This window comes from Carassius carassius, chromosome 9 (genome assembly GCF_963082965.1).
Source record: "Carassius carassius chromosome 9, fCarCar2.1, whole genome shotgun sequence".
Taxonomy (NCBI): Eukaryota; Metazoa; Chordata; class Actinopteri; order Cypriniformes; family Cyprinidae; genus Carassius; species Carassius carassius.
The window spans coordinates 7,813,298-7,835,036 of NC_081763.1; the positions used below are offsets into that span (position 1 = coordinate 7,813,298).

The window sequence follows — 21,739 nt, forward strand, 5'->3', positions numbered from 1 at the left end:
GAAATGTGCACCAAATAGAGTTTAATTATAATTTTAAATCAGCAACTCTTAAGTCATATCTAAATAAATATGTTAATGGGTTTTAAGCATACTTAGTATGAAATAAATATGTTTAAAATAAAATAAAATAAAAAATAAGTTTTTTTATACTATAGGGTAGTTAATCAGCAGCGAGTTCAGCTTGTTTAGACCTGTTTTTATACAGTCTCTGGTTTAGACCAATCAGACAGCGCTGTGGGCGGGGCTTCTGCGCGCTGTCGTCAGCCTCTCTCTGACTCTGTCTGTTGTTGTCATCAAGATGGAGTTCTTGTTGGGGAATCCGTACAGCTCTCCCGTCGGACAGTGCATTGGTGAGTAATAATAGCCTTTCCTTTTAATAGAATGTGTTTTAATAACAGATAATGCACCATGTTTATCCATTGCTCGTGTTAACATGCTTCAAATGTGTGTTTAGCGTGAACAGGCAGCATTGTTAGCTACATTAGATGATGTGCTAGTCAGCATCTTCACCCGGTGTAAACACACAGATGTTACCAAGAAACTATTCATTTCATTTTTGGAAAATTGACCATTTTCTCTCTAACGTTTAACAGTTAGGACTTGCTAACTCAGTTTACATGGAGCTACCACCTCTTTCTGTTTATAAATCTAATTTTTAATGTTTTAATTCTTCAGTTAGTTAATGTGTGAGTTTGTCAGTATGGTGTTTTTTTTTAAATAATAATTAAATACTATCACTGCTGAGGAATGTAACAATACATGATTTGGTTTAATAAATTATACTAACGAAAGTTATACTCTCACGGTACTTATTAATTAAACAAAGGGAAAATAGGTTGGAAATGTTTGGAAATGTTTTAAGCATATGTTAAACATGCTACAAAACCTACTTTTCATTAACCAGAATGCAAATTATTGTATCATTTGACATGATTCTGCTACATACATTTTAAATATTTTATTTAATAAATACTATCTATTACTAATAATGAGTAAACATGGAAGCTCAAATGTGTGTTGATCAATGTTTATATATGAATAAAATGAATAAAAATCCGTATTAACTTCACTTTTTGATTGAAGTATACACAAAACATATTGTTGCATTATTGTATATAATTATTATATTATTATAATTTTTTATTTATTTTATTTATTTATAAAAAAAATTGTGTAAGCCCTATTTTTTGCGTAAGCCTTATTTCAGGATAATGATGGTACAGTAATGGTAACAAAAAACAGCAACAAATATTTACTATATTCTGAATTATACCTATTCAAATGACAAAAATATTTGTTTCTCTTTCCTTTTTCTTTCTAGTAAATATTACAGCTGTAAATTATTATTGTTGTAGTTGTTATTACTTGTTTATACAAACTTTTTCTTCTCAGGTGTATTGGTAGACTAGGGAGTATCGTTACACTACATTTTCCACCTTTGTCCATGTTTGTCTTATATATATAATATTTTTTATATTGTCATATATTATTAATTAATATATTTTATTATTAATATATTTTGAGACTACATATTGTTGCACCCCATAGTTACATGACCTTGAATATACATGGCTTTTCTTTAAGCAGCCTATGTATAGTTTTATCTTGAAATCTTGATGTTGAAAGCTAATGTTCATTTCATTTGTTGACAACTAGTGTTCAGGTTTAATTGCTTTTAGTAAGGGTTGACGTGCGCTTTATTGATGAATCCTAAAACCAGTTTGTGTTGGCACTTCTGGTCCTGAATTTGGTTCATAAAGTGTCATAAAGCAGCAGTGGTCCAGTCATGTGACTTTCGATTTGCTGAAAGTGCAGGGTGTGCAAACTGGTGCACATGTAAGTTAACCACTCTGACTTGGCTTTCTCCCTGTTTTACATGAGCGGTTATGCAAGGAAATCTATGTTTGGGAGTTTGTTTGCATGTGAAAATTTTTTATCGTGTGTTTGCGGTGTGTGCATTTGACTGGAGTTCCTAGCATTAGGCTTAGTATAGTAATATCTCTGAGGGCAGGACAACATCCCAACAGATGAGCGTTTCATTATGAGTCAGATATTGTTTTTTTTCATCACTCAGCTCAAACCACATTTAAGTGTACTGGATCAAACACACTTCTGTAAAAGTCCTCCCTGAAGAATAATTTTTTTTACAATTTTTAAATGTTTTTAAAAGAAGTCTTTTATGTTCATCAAGTCAGCATTTATTTTTTCAAACATAGAGGAATAACAGTTATATTTAAAAATAGTATTACAATTCAATGTTTTCTATTTGAGTTGTTTTAAAATGTAATTTATTCCTGTGATGTAAAGCTGAATTTTCTTCATCATTACTCCAGTCTTCAATGTCACACGATTCTTCAGAAATCGTAATAATATGCTGTTTATTTTTATTTTTTTGGAAACCATGATTTATTTTTCAGGATACGCACTGACCCCAAACTGTAGTGTGTCAATGAGGAAGACAAAGCTAGTAAATGTTTGGCCCTAGTATGAACATGACAAGCCTCGCAGTTCCTGATTCATTTCCTGTGCCTTCAGAAAAGCAGTAAATCTGAAATAGATAAGTTGTCACAATAACATCAATACCATTAACCACAGCAAAAACTATATACAGGTGCTGGTCATATAATTAGAATATCATCAAAAAGTTGATTTATTTCAGTAATTCCATTAAAAAAGTGAAACTTGTATATTATATTAATTCATTACACACAGACTGATATATTTCAAATGTTTATTTCTCTTAATTTTGCTGATTATTACTGACAACTAAAGCCTGGTTCACACGGCAGGATAATTAGGCCGATTTTAGCCCCGATTGACACCTTCCGACAATTTTAAGGATGCTCCGATTATCGTAAAATAATCTGATCAGATATTCCTGCCGTGTGTGGTGTGTTAAGTCTGCTCTCCTCTGCTCGGAAGGACGTCGGGACCGCTCTGATCTCAAATCGGGGATATCCAACATGTTGGATTTATTTGGCCCGATTTCTTCTCGTGTGTGGTGTCCACCGAGGACAAACGATCACGCAGCCTGTGGACTGTGGCGTTTAGCCAATCAGAAAGCGAGGTGACGAGGCGGCGAGGAAGTACCGGGAAACAAAATCAAAACAGCCGGCGGTATGATGGACCAGAAAGTCCGGTGGACGTCGGAGATGGAGGACTTTGTCTCCACTTCTTTGACCATCGCCTTTTCTTGTTTTTCTTATGTTTTTTTTCGGTTACAAACAAACCACAAACTATGGCCACTGCATCCTCTTCGTCCGCCATGATTGTTTACTCTGAAATCATGTTTGATCTCGAGGGATTTTGCGAGATTTCCCGTCTGACCTGGGAATGCTCGGGAGTCAAATCGGTTTGTCTGTGATGTGTTGATTTTGCCGTGTTGCTGCACACCACACACTGTACGACCAAAACTGTTTGACCAGTGATTTTTTATCGCCGTGTGTGGGGTCTCTCAGGTTTGGAAAATCTGCCGACAATTTTAAAATCGTCCCATGTGAACCAGGCTTAAGGAAAATCCCAAAGTCAGTATCTCAGAAAGTTAGAACATTGTGAAAAGGTTCAATACTGAAGACACCTGGTGCCACACTATTTTGACTCAAAACACCTGCAAAGCCTTTAAATGGTCTCTCAGTCTAGTTCTGTAGGCTACACAATCATGGGGAAGACTGCTGACTTGACAGTTGTCCAAAAAACGACCACTGACACCTTGCACAAGGAGGGCAAGACACAAAAGATCACTGCAAAAGAGGCTGACTGTTTACAGAGCTCTGTGTCCGAGCACATTAAAGGGTTAGTTCACCCAATAATCAAAATTATGTAATTAATGACTCGCCCTCATGTTTTCCGAACCAGTGAGACCTCCGTTCATCTTCAGAACACAGTTTAAGATATTTTAGATTTAGTCCGAGAGCTCTCAGTCCCTCCATTGAAGCTGTGTGTACGGTATACTGTCCATGTCCAGAAAGGTGATAAAAACATCATCAAAGTAGTCCATGTGACATCAGAGGGGCAGTTAGAATTTGTTGAAGCATCGAAAATACATTTTGGTCCAAAAATAGCAAAAACTACGACTTTATTCATCATTGTCTTCTCTTCCGTGTCTGTTGTGAGAGAGTTCAAAACAAAGCAGTTTGTCATATCCGGTTCGCGAACGAATCATTCGATGTAACCGGATCTTTTTGAACCAGTTCACCAAATCGAACTGAATCGTGAAATCAACTTTTTGATGATATTCTAATTATAAGACTATCACCTGTAAATATGGACATTAAGAGATATAATTAAATTAATGGCATGTAGCCTTCAGGTGTTTTTAATGAGTAAACAATGTTCAAGTTTTCCATACAAATAAATATAATATTATTATTTAGGATTAGATATTTATTATCAAGATCCTTGCCGTTTTGTCACATCAGTCTGGACTATTGTGAAAGAACTTGGCTACCAAACTGAGTCTGTATTACTGCTATACTGCAGAAAGACTGCTAATGTTAGTTATTACTGATGTACTGGTACCTCCGAGGACACTTGAGAAGTTTCCTCAGACGTGTCTTGATGTCAATTTGTGCTATAGCATGTTCTGTATGGTCGCTTTGTCAACGTGGCGACAATGAGATGATAGTGTTTGACTGATTAGAAGCATAAAGTTAATTTGTCAGTCTCTTTGAGCAGTTCATTAAAAAAAAGTATCAGCTCGTTAGGAATCAAAAGTCATTAGTTCATGAATCTTTCTGAATGTCCAGCAGTCACAGCAGGGCCACTGATGAAGATTAGGAAGCACTGATGATGAATACGTGTGACTGGAAGTACGTGTGGTGTTTGTCAGAGGTTGGTACAGCTGGTGCACGTGATCCAGGCCAGCTTTCGCTGTCTCCCGCCGCAGGGCTGTGCTCAGTCATGTGTCTTGACTGTTTTCCGCTTGCTTTCTCTACCAGTCGGACTTTTTTGAGCACCCGATATTTTCCAGTTTTTATTATTTTCTTGCTCTTGTTCATTTACTTGATGTCTTGCACTCCACAAATCTTCTTGAGGAGATTACTGGAGGATTTTCCATGAGAAGTTGCTTGGTTGGTTAATGGAATATTTTGGGGTCAGTACAAGTGAAGCTAAGTTGGCAGCATGTGTGGAATCACAGCAAACGAATGTTTTCATCTCCTCACTTTTTCTTTACAAAAAAAGCAAAAATGGAGACTACATGGAAGTAAAAGTTGAGGCCAAGCTTACTCTTCTTTTAAGCTAATCATCTCAAAATCAGCTTATCATTGTAATGTATGGCTTTCCAGATTTGTTTAGTTGTAATGAAGCACTCTTTCTCTTTCCTGTACGCACTCTAAAGGTGAGACTGCAGCATTTTCAGCCCGTGTCTCCTTAGTAAACCGACTTCAGGTGAAGCAACCATGCTGTCGGACAGGAGTGGATGAAGAGAGCTGCTGTGAACTCTGCTCTTGTGTCTGGTGAGCGGGCAGACATTAACAGCAGTCTTCTCTCGCCTGGTCACGTCTGTCAGTTTGATAGAAGAGCAGCTCAGGGGTATGAATAAAGCATGGCTCTGCAGACTACAGGAGGAAGCCTCACCCAGTCGTGAAAGTGGTGTTATGCTCCAGACACTTCCAGTTTGTTTAATGAAAGTTTACTGGCACAGCCAAGATGATATCCAGTGCTGTGGACTGATGGGAGTTTTGGTCTAGTTGTAAAAGACACTTTGGCAAAGTCTGAATATTCGAGGCAACTCATCCATATTGATATGTCTTAAAGGAATAGTTCAGCCAAAAATGAGCATTTGCTAAAAATTTACACAACCACTAGATGTGGATGAGTTTGTTTCTTCATCAGAACAGATTAGACCAATAAAAAAGGAGCATTTATTTCAAATATAAATATTTTGTAACAAAATAAATCATAATTATCCCAAATGGGGATGAAATCTACATCAGCTGTGGAGAGATCAAACTGTTGTGTTCCTCTACCTTTGTTTGAGGTGTTTCGCTTTGGCCAAAGCACACATCTGTGGTCAACCACAGTAACTCAATAACTTGTTTGATATATAGTCAAACAAACTTGGAAACTATATGTTGCCTAAATGCAGACATACAGAGACACATTTGATTAGATCTTGACGGACAGAAGTTTCCGTGTGTATTTTTGTTGTTTCATTGGCGCTTTGTTGCTCATGTATGCAGTGTGTGAGTTTTTTAAATGACGAAGAAAAGTCTGTAAAAATAGCCCCCAAAGTACTGTGTCGATATGAACGAATTTCCATATATGTTTTTCACTGATGTTTTACCTGTAATTTGAATTTTGCATTGCATGCGTAGTGTTTTAGCGTTAAGGGCAATGTCTGTTAACCATGTTTTTTTTATATCAGTGAGGACGTTATTTTGGGGTCAGCTGTCTTAGCGCAGTTAGCAAGAATTTTGTCAGTGCTCTAAATAAATACATTGGTTCAGCTATGTATCTTCATCTAAAATAATTTTGACCTCATTATAAAAATATTTTTACTAATAGGTTTATGCGTTGTTCCCTTTAGGGTAAACCTAAACTGGATTACTAACTAACTAAGGAACTACTAACTAAATGGGGCTTGTTTCCACAATGAATGAATGAATGAATAGAGAATTTTGAGATGTAAACATGCAATTTTGAGGAAGAAGTCCGAATTGTGTCATGAAACTTATGTTTTTTATACCGTGGTATATATATGTGAGTGCAAAAATATTTTTTTTGTTGTCCTCTTAATGATGTCTTTGCTTGTTTGTTTTATATGTCATTTCAAACATTTTTCATTTCACAATTCACAATGCTTGCTCAGTTCTCCATTGATATATTTCGTCATTGGTCCCCACCCTTATCCTCCTGAGTCACTCTTCAGGAAAGCAAAGCCAGCTTCATGTGAAGCGTGTACAGTACATCCTCAATAAAGCCATGTGTTGTTCTATGTTTTTTTTGCTGTGTGGTGATATGAAAGCACATTTTCTGTACAAGACTCACGCCCATGTTACTTCCCACCTGATTTCAAGAGATGAAATGTTTTGTCTTGCCTGTGCTTGTTTGTGTCAGTAACGAGACGGCCTGCTGATCTGCGTTTGGTTTGTTTCTCACAGAAAAAGCCACAGATGGCTCCCTGCAGAATGAAGACTGGACACTCAACATGGAGATCTGTGACATCATTAATGAGACCGAGGAAGGGTGAGAGGCCAGCACACAAACACACACTCGTTGATTCATCTGAGGAGCAGACTGACTGGGAATGTGCTGTGGGAGCAATGTATTTCACCAGTAATGGGTTCTCACAGTCCCTCCTGGCTCCGTTAACAGCTGACAATGAGACAATTTCTTTTTTTTAAGAAATAGTCTTAAAGGTTTGGAATGGGATAACAGTTAATAAATATTGACGGGCCGTTTGATTACATGCAATCAGTGCTAAATGCACGTCAAACTTGTATCAAAGATTTTCTGAGGTGGTCGGACACCCCTAACATATAATTGTTACACCAAAAGAAACCTTTTTAAATACTTATGTACAACCTTGGAAGACAACAAGGCTGCATTTATTTGATCAAAGATGCAATAAAAACAGTAATGTCGTAAAATATTATTACAACTGAACTGTTTTCTCTTTGAAAATATTTACCGTTTTTATTTATACCTGTGATGCAAAAGTAAAAATGTTTTAGCACCGTCACTTCCTTCAGAAATCACTCTGATGTGACGCATTTGTTTTCAGGATTGAATATCGATTCTATTCAGGATGAATCGAAATCTCGAAAGAAGTATAAATCTTTTATAATGTTATAAACGTCAATACTGTCACATTCAATCAATTGAATGCATCCTTGATTAATAAAAATATTTTAACTTAAAAAAATAAAATAAAGATAATCAAGAAAGCATGTAAATGAAAGCCAGTGACTACAGTACACTTGCTGTTTTATTGGGTAACCGTGTCTCAGCTGAACTCATGATTGGATCAGATTAATGTTCATACCAGGTGTAAGAGTCATGTGCTGTTCCTACAGCGTCTGATTTTTCACTTTCTCTTTTCCTCTCACACAAGTTGTGGTCAAACTGGCACTACAGGCTCGTCTCTGTTCTGTGTGAAGGAACACAGGACGCTGTTGTGCTCTGCTCTGTTTGGGGCTGGTTTTTTCCTGTTGCATTCAAAGTTGTGGGTGCTTTCAAGAATTTAAACAATCTTCCCTTTTTTACATTGTAATGTATTGAATTATTTACATAAATGCTTTTTTTAAGCAGATCATGTCAGACTGAGCACACATTTGGACTTTGTTAGAGTAGTTCAGTCTTAGACTATAACATTGATAGAAATTGCATTCAAGTATTCATTATTCAAATTTCCAGTCAAATGATTTTATGATTTTCACTTCTGCTATTTTGTACTTCCCATAATGTGAGTTACTGTATAGCTCCTCCTCTCTGTTAGACATTTCTACTTCCCTAATATTGAAAAGGTGAAAAACAGCGATCAAAAAGAGTCTGAATTAACTATTTATAGAAAGTAGATGAAACGAAGATTTGTGGATGGCAGTGTATCAACACAACTGGAGGCCTAAGTCACATGACAATGACAACAAAGTTAATGTAGTTCATCCGGTTTTTATTCCCATTCATACTTTTTAGTGGTCGATAATGATGTTGTTCTTGCTAATGAAAAGACAACATGGGAAAAAGCAAAGCTGGGAGCTGATGATCTTCCTGTCCCTGAATTACAGTGTGTTTGAAAATCGAGTCTTTTAATTCCTATCCTGAGCTCAAAAGAGTGATCGCTAAATTGCATGTTATAAACTGCATGGATATTGACTGGTAAATCCAATCATGCTGAATATGTCTGTTTATATTATGTGTACAATAATATCGCTATAGTTATTCTTGGTGAAAATGGACCTTTAAGCTAAACTATGTGCCCCCACAGGCCCAAAGATGCCATGCGTGCGTTGAAGAAGAGACTCAACGGCAACAGAAACTTCCGTGAAGTGATGCTGGCTCTAACCGTGAGTGACCGTGTGCTGGACTTTCCCTCACCTTCACATGATCTCATATGTGCATACTGTCCAGAAACGAAGGTTGAGGAGCAAAAATCTGCTGTTTAGTCTGAAGCTTTGCTCCATTAATAGTTCATGACAACTGAGTTCTCTTTAAACTCCTCTAGGCACGCCGGAGGCTATTTTACAATTTGAATAAGCTATTTTGTGAGCATTTGAATGCATTATGATCCTGTTAGTTGGAAGTGCTGTTTTGTGTGGTCATCTGGGAGCTTCAGCTTGTCTAAATAATCTGTAATCTTATCTGCTCGCATAACTGTCTTTTCTAGGTTCTGGAGACTTGTGTGAAAAACTGCGGCCACCGTTTTCACATCCACGTCACCAACAGAGACTTCATCGAAGGTGTCTTGGTGAAGATCATCTCTCCGAAGACTAACCCTCCCGCTATAGTACAGGACAAAGTGCTGGCACTGATTCAGGTGAACTGAGTGAGGCGAATGGCCCAAACCAGATACACCTAATAATGAAACCACCACTGATGACTGTTGCTGCATTCTCAACATTTCTATTCAGATTGGCTGTGGGCTTTAAATGGGGCTGGAAACTAGGTCTAATGGACTTGGTCTGTGAGGCAGCTTTCAGTTGTTTCAGTTGTATTAATTCTATTTAGTTCTAATTAATTCTAATTCAGAAAACTTCCAAGGTAGCCTTAAAGGGATACTCCAACCCAAAAGGAATATTTAGTCATTAATCACTTACCCCCACGTCGTTTCAAACCCCTAAAAGCTTCATTCGTCTTCAGAACACAATTTTAGATATTTTGAATGAAAACCTGGAGGCTTGAGACTGTCCCATAGATTGCCAAGTAAATAACAGTGTCAAGGTCCAGAAAAAGTATGAAAGACATTGTCAGAATACGCCATCTGCCAACTGCCAACCGTAACATTATGAAGTGATGAGAATACTATTTATAGGCAAATGAAACAAAAGTAATGACTTTATTCAACAATTCCTTTGTCAACAGTCTCCTCTGTGTCTCTCCACATCACTCAAAACTGCCTATGCTCTTCTGTATCCTCCGCGCCACAGGGATGCGCTGTTTTCTTTCAAATCAACGCATAAATACACATAGAAACAGTGCATCCTTGTGGCGCGGAGGACACAGAAGTATTAATATCTTAAATTGTGTTCCGAAGACGAACTAAGCTTTAGTGGGTTTGGAATGAGATCGGGGTAAGTGATGAATCACAAAGTTTTCATTTTGGGATGGAGTTTTCCTTTGCTGACGTAAAATGATTATAAGACAAGAAAACAAAAATCGAGTTATTTCTTATTTTAATTCAATGTACTTCTTTCTATTTACTTTAAGCTCTAAAATACTTTATCAGGTAAAACAAAATTGTGGGCGTAAAATATATTTTAAAAATCCTTATCCAATAATCATGTAAAATGGTAAAGTCATGGTGCCTTTAAATATTGTTGTGCCCAGAAGACACCTGCTCTAAACTATTCCATCTGCCCGGACGTCAATGGTTTCCACTTGTGTCGACTAAATTTATCAAGATCGCCATTAGCAACCTTGATTAACAAAATTCAATATGCACATGCATGAAGTTGTAGGTTACCTTCTAAAGAACCATATGTTGCTAGTGTTTGAAAATGGTCTGACTTTTACCTTATAACACTCTGCGAGGTGCAGATTCAAAGCCTCTTCTAACGGGACAGCTCTTTGAGCTCTCATCTAACCCATTGTACATTAGCCAATCACCTCTCTGCCCTTGTGTTTTGTCTAGGCTTGGGCAGATGCGTTCCGGAGTAGCCCAGACCTCACTGGAGTCGTGCAGATTTACGAGGAGCTCAAGAGGAAAGGAATCGAGTTTCCCATGGCAAACCTGGACACTTTGTCGCCCATCCACACACCACAGCGGGTGAGAAACACACTTCACTCACAGGCTCTTGCGTACCAGTTCTTACTTATTTCACTTCATCTCATCTCACGTGTCATTCTAGGGAGTCCCAGAGTTAGATCCAGGCACACACATATACAGAGCGCCCTCGCAGCCCAACACAGCTCCTCAGGCGTCCTCTACACCTGCAGCTGCTGCAACAGCTGACTTCAACCCCACCCAAATCCCATCTGTACCGGGACCCATCACAGCAACCCCAGAGCAGGTCACACTCAGAACTGAACATATATTGACATAGAAAGCAGTTATTTCTTATGTAACAAAATTTCACTATATTACTGTTTCTGCTGATTTGTAAGCGTTTTGTTTGTGTGTGCAGATCGCAAGGCTGAGAAGTGAACTGGACGTTGTGCGTGGGAATATTAAAGTGATGTCGGAGATGCTGACAGAGATGGTGCCTGGCCAAGAAGACGCCTCTGATCTCGAGCTACTCCAGGTCTGAGAGTTTTCCCACAACGGCCAATTTTTTTAGTACAGAGAATATGCATGTAAACGATGCCATATGCCTAGATAGAAGAGTTGAACACAAATTAGATGCAATGGATCTGTGGCCTAGCAGTTCGCACAGGTGCTCAGACTCATTGAGCTGTGTTGCTCTTATTGGCTATGTGGGTTCTAATCCAGCGTGCAACCCCATCCCATTCTCCATTCTTTACCCCAGTATTTCCCATCTTCTTATTTCTCACCACAATAGTAAAAGTGACAAAAAAAATCACGTCTAGATTTCTGTATTCTAAACGTCACCACAAGAGGATGTAGCAGTACAATGTTTCAAACCAGAGAAGCACTTAATCTTGCCTATGTTACATATTATGTCCTCTCTATACTCATTTAGAAAAGTATTCCATAATTTAGACTGAAATGCGTTTCATATAAGGAAAAACCGTGATGTTTTGTGTGTCAGGAGCTGAACAGGACGTGTCGAGCCATGCAGCACAGGATAGTGGAGCTCATCTCTCGCGTCTCTAATGAAGAGATCACCGAAGAGCTGCTACACATCAACGATGATTTAAACAACATCTTCCTGCGCTACGAGAGGTGAGAAGAGGTGTCCGTCACAAAAAGTTTCCCTCGTCAGTCTCTCAGAGGAAGCTCAGACTCCGGCTTCCCTTTGATTTCCCTTCCTTTGCTTTAGAGCAGAGTGCTCAGGGTCTGAAAACACATGACCATTTCTTTCATCACCATCCTGACGAGTGTTTTTGATATTTCACCGGCGCTCTGTGTCCAAACAGGTATGAGAGATACAGAGTAGGCAGAGCAGCACAGAACAACGGGGTGAGTTTGACTCTGCATTACTGCTTTCTAAACACAAAACGCTGTCTTATGGTGTATCAGTATAAAAATGGTCATCTTTTGTTGTTGAGTATTTTCTTGTTTCTTGTATGTGTGACCTGTGATAATGTTTGCCTGTCAATTGCATGCTCATGTTTTTTTGTTTTTTTGTACTGTTTGCAGAGAGGAAAGTATGAAGCATTTCTGCCGTGTAGATTTAAGTGAAGTGTTAACCACAATGCATCACATTATAACTCTTAGAGATCTAGACCCTAGAAATAAAACGATTATTTCTCATTGCCCTCCTTACTTGCCCTATCCTATACAGATGTTATAATATTTCTCTAGCAATTTTTACAGCTTTTCCATAAAAAAAAGGAGAGAAGTGTAATCCTTTTTATGATGTATTTAAAATAATTAATGAATGCAGTTAATTTAAAAGTATGGTAAATCAAGAAATATATATTTTTACTTTAATTCACAAAACTGTATTGTTGTTATTGTATGTTAATAAAATATTATATTATTATTATTATATTACTATATAAAAAATATATTAAGAATTGCAAATTCACACACACACACACACACACACACACACACACACATATATATATATATATATATACACACACAAAATCCTTTATTTGTACTTACATACTAATATATTTTATATAATATGTTTAATATTTAATTATAGAATACTACGTATATTACATATAGTATATAATATAATAATACACTATATTATAATCTATTATTATTGCATAATGTATAATTTATTAAAGTTATTGAATTACATTAAAGTTATTCAATTATAAGTATACTGTTTTCATAATCTTTTATCTATTCTTTTATATATATATATATATATGAATCTTAAATGAAGCTAAAATATTAATCTGAAAATAAAATGTAAAAGATGCAATGACGTTCAAGGGCTATTCGATTGCTTTTGAATTTGCATTTGTTGTTTGTTTGTCATTGTTGAATTGAGCTGAATCGAAGCATTATTAGAGTGCCTTTATTATGGCATTACACAACAGGTGAAGTAATGGAGAGTTGGTTGATTCTGATGAAGACTCGGTGTGTGCTGTGAATGCACAGGTGCCGAATGAGGCTTCAGAGGAGGATAATCTAATAGATCTGGGCCCTGGTTCTCCAGCAGTGGTCACTCCTGGGGTCAGCGCTACACCCACTCATCCACCCACATCCACCCTGCAGCCTCCTCCTCCTGCTGCTGCTTCATCTCTCTCCACACAGCTGGCAGGACTTGGTGAGGCATTCACACACACACATCTCTTAATTAGGATGACAACATAGACTAACCATCAGTTCATTCAAAACTATTTGATGTGATTTATTTTGCTCTGTTGTATAATTCAAAGAAACTTTTTTTTTCTGTATACAACGGAAACACTTCTGTTTAACATGATTTACTCCGGTAGAAGTGGGGGCAGACAGCGTCAGCGGGACTCTCAGCTCTCTGGCCGCTCTCAACCCTCAGGACGACTTTGACATGTTCGCCCACACCAGGTCCAGCTCTCTGGCTGACCAGCGCAAAAAGTGAGTGGCACTTCCACACCACTATAGTTAAACCACATAAAAAATAAAAAATAAACTATTTTCTCTGCTTATTTTCCAGCGTTAAATACGAGGAGCCTCAGGCTCTGGTGGGCCTGGCGTCTGCTTTAGACATCAGACAGCATAATGCCACTGGGGTGAGTGTCCTACAGCATGTAGTTTCGTGTGTTTGTGTGGTGCTAACGGCTGAAGAGACTTATAACTTAGACTTAGACACTGTTTCTCAGAAGATGGGCACTTGCACTAGTTTTGAATGTAAATGAAACACATTTCTAGTCTTTGCATGTCATTCCTTGTCATTTTTGTCTTAACAATGCTCCTGCTCTTGCTGACTCATGTATTGGCACTATGAGGTCTCCAAGTCACAGAATGACTTTCACAATTAGCCTTCAGCATGCCTCAGCTTGTTAAAGCCCAATTTGGACTGGATATTTGCTGCCAGATAAGCTTGGGTTTGCTCTGGATGAAAGAATATTAGTTGCTGCAAGACCACATTGCCATATATATTCCTTACGAAATACCACTACAGTAATTGTTGCTATAATTAAAATTTGATGCTTGGTATTAGCTGCCATTAATGTCAGAAAAGTTGTTCCAGGTTTCTGACTCAGAAAGGTACAAAGCTGTCACAACACAAGCTAAAAGGGCACAAAAGGAGCACAAACTCATTGACCCTTAAACAAGATCCATTATTATTCTAATAGTGCTGTTTGCTAAAGCAGTTTAAGCCAGCTCAATTTATTTTATTTTATTACAAAAACATGTTTTTGAATAAACGTGATGTAAATAATTTTTATGAAATCTTGAGGAGTGATATTAAGAAACCGTTATAGATTGATTGTATCTCTGGTTCCAGACATGCAAGTGTTGAAATCAATCAAGGTTATGTAACAGACGTGGTTTAGAGGTGCAATTCATAGCGATCAGCCCATGGGTCAAAGTTTACACCGTTTTTGTTTGTTTTTCCACTCCATCTATCTTAGTTCATTGACTCAGAGTTACTTTCTCTTGGCTTAAATGACACCTGCTCCAGTTCTCCTGAAGATAGAGGTGGATTTGTTTGTAGTGGGTGCTCTTGTTCTTCTTCACATTTGTAAGGTGTTTTCTGTTGTTGATTTAGCCGAATGTAAAAGGTCCTAACGCTGAGTTGGAGCCCATAGACAGCTGGCTCATTACCCAAGGAATGGTGAGGATTTCACCAGAACCACTGTCCCCTCTGTGTCCACACCCATCCCCTCAGCCCTGACCTCCATCTCCATCCCTGACCTCCCACCACATCTAAAACACACCCACAGTAACAGGGAGAGGCGCTGCTGCGGTGATCCTGATTTGATATGTGGAGGAGCCGCTCGCATGTGTTAAGAGATCAGCCAAACATGAATGAGTTTACAATGATCACAGCTGTCAAACTCCAAAAGCGCCCCATAAAGGTATATAGTGCAACAGTTGGATTAAATAAGTAAAAACTACATCCATTTTCCATTGGCAATCTGATTTTCAATGGTATCTTATAAAAGTTATAGAAGAAAACTTTACCTAGAAATGAAAATGTGCTCACCCTCAGGCTATCCAAGATGTAGATGAGTTTGTTTCTTTATCAGAACAGATTTGGAGAAAACCGCTTGCTTACCAATGGATCCTCTGCAGTGAATGGGTGCCGTCAGAATGAGAGTCCAAACAGCTGACAACAATCCACAAGCATACCACAAGTCTCCAGTCCATTACTTGTGATGTTTTTATCAGCTGTTTGGATTCTCATTCTGATGGCACCCATTCACTACAGGGGAGCCACTGTTGAGCAAGTGATGTGTTTGATTTTTTTATTGTATGGAAAGAGCTTTTTTTCTCTCGGCATCTCCGATTTAATAACTCCAGAGCCTTTTCTGGGCTCTTCTCTTTGCTCTGTCCCTTTTACTGTGAATTTCCTCATCACCTCATATTCATTTATCATCACCGGTAGGAAACTTTTTATTCCATCTCCTCTATTTCATGTCATACACTAGCTAGACCCGGGACTTTAACATGAATTAACACCGTTATAACCAGCCTCCTCTCATGCAAGGTTCTGGATCTTTTATTCTGTGGAGCTCTGAACTCAGGGTTTCAAAAGACGTTCACACTGATGGAGATTTGGAGTAAGAAAGTCCCCTGAAGTCATTCGTTTTCATTGAGAGCTGCTGATTCTTGGTAACATGGGCAACAGTGACGGTTGACGGTTGACGATGTAGTGTCTACACACTGATATCAGAAATCAGTCTGATATGATGATTTGCTGCTTAAGAAATATTTGGGATCATCAATCATGCCGGTTAATTTTTTTGTAGAAACTGATCCCTTTTTTCAGTATTCTTTAATAATTTTGTCGTTATTTGAAATAGACATATTGTGTAAAATACATCTTTAATGTCACTTCTTATCAGTTGAATGCACCTTTGCTGAATAAATGTATTTATTTAAAATAATAATAATAATTACTGACCCCAAACTACCAAAGGGTAGTGTAAATCCACTCAAGAAATCACTGTCAGTGTGAATGGGCTTTACACTGTCCAGAGGCTGGTCCTTCATAATCTTAAACTGGACAGATGTGTGGTCAGAGCCTTTCCATTTCCATAATCTTCATCATCACTACATTGATAAACTCCCCTCCTCACCTCATTAATTCACAATATTCTAAGCTGAATGACTAAACTGTTCTAACATTTAAAATATAACCGGCGATCAAATAAACATAAGGGAATATTTTTTCATATTATATTATATCATCCTCCGTGTTTGGCTACTTTTATTTCTGTTTATTCCAAACATCAAAAAAAGAGAAATCCATACATTGGCACCATTTAAATATGTCCAGAAAACGAATTACATACAGCTGAATAAAATATTATTTTTGTCCATGATTATGGATCTTCTCTGACACAGTCTTTCACCATAATCCTGTATTCTTGAGCATAAATGCTCCTCTCTTCATTCAGACGCTTCACACTGCATCACTCCTTCAGTGTCTCTCTCACAGCATGTGAAACAGTGTTGCTCCAGCTCTGTGTGCAAGCCATGTGTGTGTGTTTGTGTGTTTTGGCTTGGTTTTGGCGCTGATTGCATTTTTTCAGTTGTTGTTATTTTCCTCTCCGGCCTTCTGGTGATTTTATTGTTTGTGTTTTTGTTTGTCGGGGGTGTTTTTCTGTTTCTTTCGTGGCTTTGGGGGTCTTTGGTTTGTCCATGGCTTTGCTCCATAGATCCCCGTATCGCAGTCCTCTGTCATGGATGACATTGAGGAGTGGCTCTGTGCCGATGTGGTGAGACTTCTTTACCTTGATTTCATTCTCTTCGTTTTCTTTGTTTCAATGGTAACTTCTAACCAAGTCTGTTAGGTTCTATTTTGGGATTTAGTTTTCCACCTCAGTAGTACTAATCATTCATTTCCGCCAGTCATGTTGTCAGTCCACCATATGCCACTCATGCACATGATACTAATGAACATTAACTAGAGATAAATGACCAATTTAAGATGTCCGTAAAGCTCCAGCCTGTGTTGTTGGAGTTACAGTGAGTGTGATGTTGTTGAATGTTGCAGTTCACTGGTGCCAGATGCTTTCTCTCATCTGTTCTTATGGAGTTGGTTATTGTTTGTGTTTGTACTGATATTCAGATAAGTGTGTAGTTTGTTGAAGTCAGTAAATGTGATGTGATGTTCGTCCACTGAACAGTGTTGGGGAAGTTACTTCGACGCAAACTACTGGGATTCAGAAGTTGTTGCGTTGTAAAACTGAGCGGATTGTAAGTAGTCAGTACTGATTTAGTGATAATGCCTTTGTAAGAAAATAGTATTCATTATACTGTTTAAAATTTTCATTCAGTTCTGTTTAGGTCTGACTGTAGAGGTTGACCGATATATCGGGCCGATATTTGTCATTTTTTAATATATCGGCATCGGCCGATATCCGTGTTTAGTAGCGCCGATTTAAAGTCAGGCACGTCGGCGGGCAGCCCCGTGTTATTGGTGCGGTGGAAAGTGCTGCTGCTGCTGCATCATGTGAAGCACCCCAAGCCAAAAGTTTTGGAAGATTCAACAGCAGTCCTGGGAGATAAAGGTAGTCAGAGAATTTCACTCTGTAAATGGGGTGGAGAAGTTGACAGCTCTAACAAACACTGCAGCGTGACGTTACCAAAGTAAACTGTCTCTGACGTTACTCCGCCCCGCTCACAGACAGCAGCGTGCTCGGAGAGACAGCTGTCCTGGAGCTGCCCAGAACGGTGAATCACATTTGTTCGGAAGCATGGTTTGATGCAGACAATAACCAGGTTTCCATCCAACTCATTTGTATTTAGGGATGTCAATATTCGATAATTTCCATGATCGATCGCCGTTTAAATTAACGATTAATTAATAACCTTAATGCTGCAAAATGCGTCTGCAGCGGTATTATTATTATGTGCAAAAGCCACTTGGAAAAAAAGCTTTCTCACCCGAATTAAAGGGGTTTTAGTCTGAATAAAATGCTAGTAGCAGGACTGTAAAATGAATAGATGTGATTATGATTATTTGATCAAATGAAGAGAGCGCGCCATACGTTTGAGATCATGTTACTTTGTTGACTGTTTCCCATCAAGGAAGACCGCTGAATGCGCCTCTTTAAATGGTTTTGTGGTGCTTGTTGTTGTATTTTAAAACGCAACTGCAATGTTTTCAAATGACACACTATAGTAGTGGTGCAACGGATCATCATTGATCCGTGATCCGTTCGGATCAATATCTTCGGTTCGGCACACACGTGACCCGCGGATTGATTTATGAAAAAAATAAATAAATAAATTGCACATGTTCAGTCCACACTCAGTGGTCATGGCGAGCGGAGGAACGGAGGAGCTTGAACGCCCCGCGCATTTTGGCTTCCCTGTCAGATATAATGATGAAGGAAAGAGGTTAGAGTGAAAAGATTGTGTCAGATCTTTATGAACAGGAGCTATAGAAAAACCCATATCGGTCGATCTCTAGGTATGAGGTATTATCACTAAATTCAGTAGCATGCTACAGAAAAAGCTTGACTATTTCAGAAACCTGTCTATTGTCACAGTTAATGTCAATGTCAATACGTCCATTAGGTTTCTCCCCAGCACTGACCTATTGTCATAAATAATAGGGAAAATGCATACTTAAATATATACCTTTGTTTATAAAAATGTCACATTGTGAAGTGGTTTTCCAGCTGAATGGTAAGTAGTTGTTCATTCTGTGTTTATATGGCACAATGTGGCATACAAGTAATAAAACTGACTGGTCTGATGTGTTAATAATTGTATACTCTTGACTTCTTTAAACAGAAGGGTGAAGAGGCCGAGGAAGGAGTCATGAGTGAAGGTACAGTGTGAGCGCAAAAATTGGATTAACCTGTATGTCCAGCTCTTCTGGAAATCTTACAGTACTATTTCAAATATGCCTACTGTATCAAATTTGATAGGACACAATCTGCACAGTCAACAAAATGTTTAATATCCATTCAAAAGAACAGATTTTTGGACTATTAGTCTTTACTGAGTTAAACTCTTGAATGCAGTTGACAGTTGTTGTCCTGATGTCTCTTTAGAGTTCGACAAGTTCTTAGAGCGGCGGGCCAAAAGCGCAGACAAGGCTTTACCGTTGGCCCCTGCTGGAGAGCCCAGAGCTCCCCTGAGCACGTCTAGCAGCAACCGCAGGAAGACACCCCAGACGGAGGACAATCTCTTTGCCTTGTAGAACAGTGACGGGACAGATGATCACACCTTCAAAACGCTTGCTGTTCCTTTACAAACCTACTGAATGTGTCTTATGTTCCCCGCACTGTGAGAATCCAGCTTCATGACAGCTATAACCTTTGAGCTGAACGGTGCAGTCAAGCGATGGCTTAAGCAAACATGTAGCCTAAATAATTCTCTTTAGAGAGCTCGTTTGTTTCATTCCTGTCGAATGGAGCTGATTGGTTTCGTATGTATCGCTCGTTGATGAACTAATGCTCTTAACGTTTGTCATTCCACGAGGTTCCCGTTCTGTGAGGTATTCATTGCGGCCAGTTCTATGTAGCGGTGAGTCAGCTATGGATTGTGGCTCAGCCTGTCTCTGTGGTAAACAGAGAGGCTCTGCTACATTCCTGCACTCATCATGTGCAAATTACCAAAGACCGACGAATAAACGTGCTTTCTATCGATAAAGGTTTTTCGAAAAATATGTAGACTCTTTACAAAGCGACTTTCTCGAAAATTGAATGAGATTACTCTTAACATTTTATTTGGATAAAAAAACCCCGGCAATTTTAATCTTTAATTATAATGACTTTAATCTCGTTTTTATTTATTTTTTCATTATTATTGCTTGGCCCTTATCCACTTCCATAACATATTAGAATGATTTCTGAAGAAATAAGTTACATTTGAAAATATTCAAATAGAAAGTAATTTTAAATTGTAATAATATTTCACAATATTACTTAATAGTTTTATTGTATTTCTTAAATCAAATTAATGCGGTATTTTGAGTATAAGAGACTTCTTTCATAAACATTAAAAATTGTAATTAATTGAAAAAACGAACCCCAAACTTTTGAACAGTAGTTCAAATGCTATACTCTTAAAAAGGGATTATTAGGGATGCACGATATTGGATTTTTACCGATATCCGATATGCAGATAATTTTCAACTCATTTTGGCCGATACCGATATTTAATTATTTTATATTTCGGTTAGTTTTTAACAATAACTTATTTGTTAGTAATAAATAAACAATAATAAAGTTATTTTATAATGGCATTGAAGATTTGAATATAACTGTAAATAAACTATATATTAATCACTGCATTTATTTTATTTTTTCATAAAGATGCAGTGGTAACCTTAAAATTTTATATTATGATTTAACAATTGAAAATGGTCTAAAGCAAAAAAGTTGTAAAAATTCAGAAAATCTTTTAAAGCTCATAATTAAAAATATATATTGTATATTAATTAATAAATCAGTATATGTAAATTATTTAATTAAGTTTAATCATGTTTGGGAATTTTTTTTTCCATGTAAGCTATAATGTAGCTTCTGACCTTTATATCAAAACATACTCAAGATTTTATGGCATCAATTACTTTATTTAATCAGAAACACCATCTAAATATTATGTGTGTATTTTGTTTTCATTTTATTAGCAGTAGGCCAACAGCGCCCCCTACGGAATTAAAACTCCTTACTGAGCGGTCATTACTTACTGCTGCCACTGCACCTGCTATTACTGTTTACTTTTACTATTACTATTACTGTTTACTCTATCAAACACAAAACTTGTCATTCTGTGTGTGCATTCTCAGTTTAAATGCAATGATCTAAAACAGTGAATCCAATCATCATCCAGGCAAAACTTTGCTTCAAGGAAGTGCCACAAAGCTGACGTGATCTAATCGCACTGTTGACGTGATCTAATCACTAGCACATCCTGAGCACGTGTGAGTTAATCTATTCCTCTTATCGGCAAGACGTATCGGTATAAATTTTCATATTCCGATATTGGTCCGATAATAATATCTTGCATCCATAGACTCTACATATTTAAACTGGGATAGGAGAAAAATTAGGCTTCGTTTGCCAAAAATAGGTTTCATCTGCTTGATACAATTTATCATTTTTGACTTTTTTTTTTGTTTTATTTTTTCTCGGGGTATATGAAAATGACACATTTCTTAAGATTCACCCACTTGCTGCATCTTTCTGTCAGATTCCTGTTTAAGGAGTGATTTCAGTTAGCAAAAACTGACACGTTTGGCAGTAAAGATGGGAAATGAATGGGTATTTTGCTTTGTCCTTTGCTAGACCTAACCAAGAATTATATAAGCCTAATGACATTTGTAAAATATGTATCCATACATAGACAAAAATGTGTATATACAATAGGAAAGTGTGT

At 37.7% G+C, this 21,739-nt stretch overlaps 1 protein-coding gene across 5 annotated transcripts; it reads left to right on the forward strand.

Annotated features, from left to right (window-relative positions):
• The first annotated feature begins 240 nt into the window (after positions 1 to 240).
• LOC132148842 (TOM1-like protein 2) lies at positions 241 to 20,040 on the forward strand. 5 transcript variants are annotated; one of them, XR_009434969.1, is made up of 16 exons: positions 241 to 350; positions 7,104 to 7,188; positions 8,930 to 9,008; positions 9,329 to 9,478; positions 10,793 to 10,927; positions 11,010 to 11,171; positions 11,286 to 11,402; positions 11,871 to 12,004; positions 12,199 to 12,241; positions 13,346 to 13,514; positions 13,687 to 13,804; positions 13,884 to 13,959; positions 14,943 to 15,008; positions 17,059 to 17,689; positions 18,819 to 19,181; positions 19,408 to 19,519. XR_009434969.1 is itself a non-coding variant. In XM_059557582.1 (16 exons), exons 1-16 carry the CDS (start codon positions 299 to 301, stop codon positions 19,554 to 19,556), a joined length of 1,629 nt encoding a protein of 542 aa, XP_059413565.1. In that variant the 5' UTR covers positions 241 to 298; the 3' UTR covers positions 19,557 to 20,040. The 5 variants fall into 5 exon arrangements, 4 of the variants coding, with proteins under 4 accessions (XP_059413565.1, XP_059413564.1, XP_059413566.1 ...); XM_059557582.1 differs by having other exon boundaries at positions 13,690 to 13,804; positions 17,059 to 17,118; positions 19,145 to 19,181; positions 19,408 to 20,040; XM_059557581.1 differs by having other exon boundaries at positions 242 to 350; positions 17,059 to 17,118; positions 19,145 to 19,181; positions 19,408 to 20,040.
• Positions 20,041 to 21,739: the final 1,699 nt, after the last annotated feature.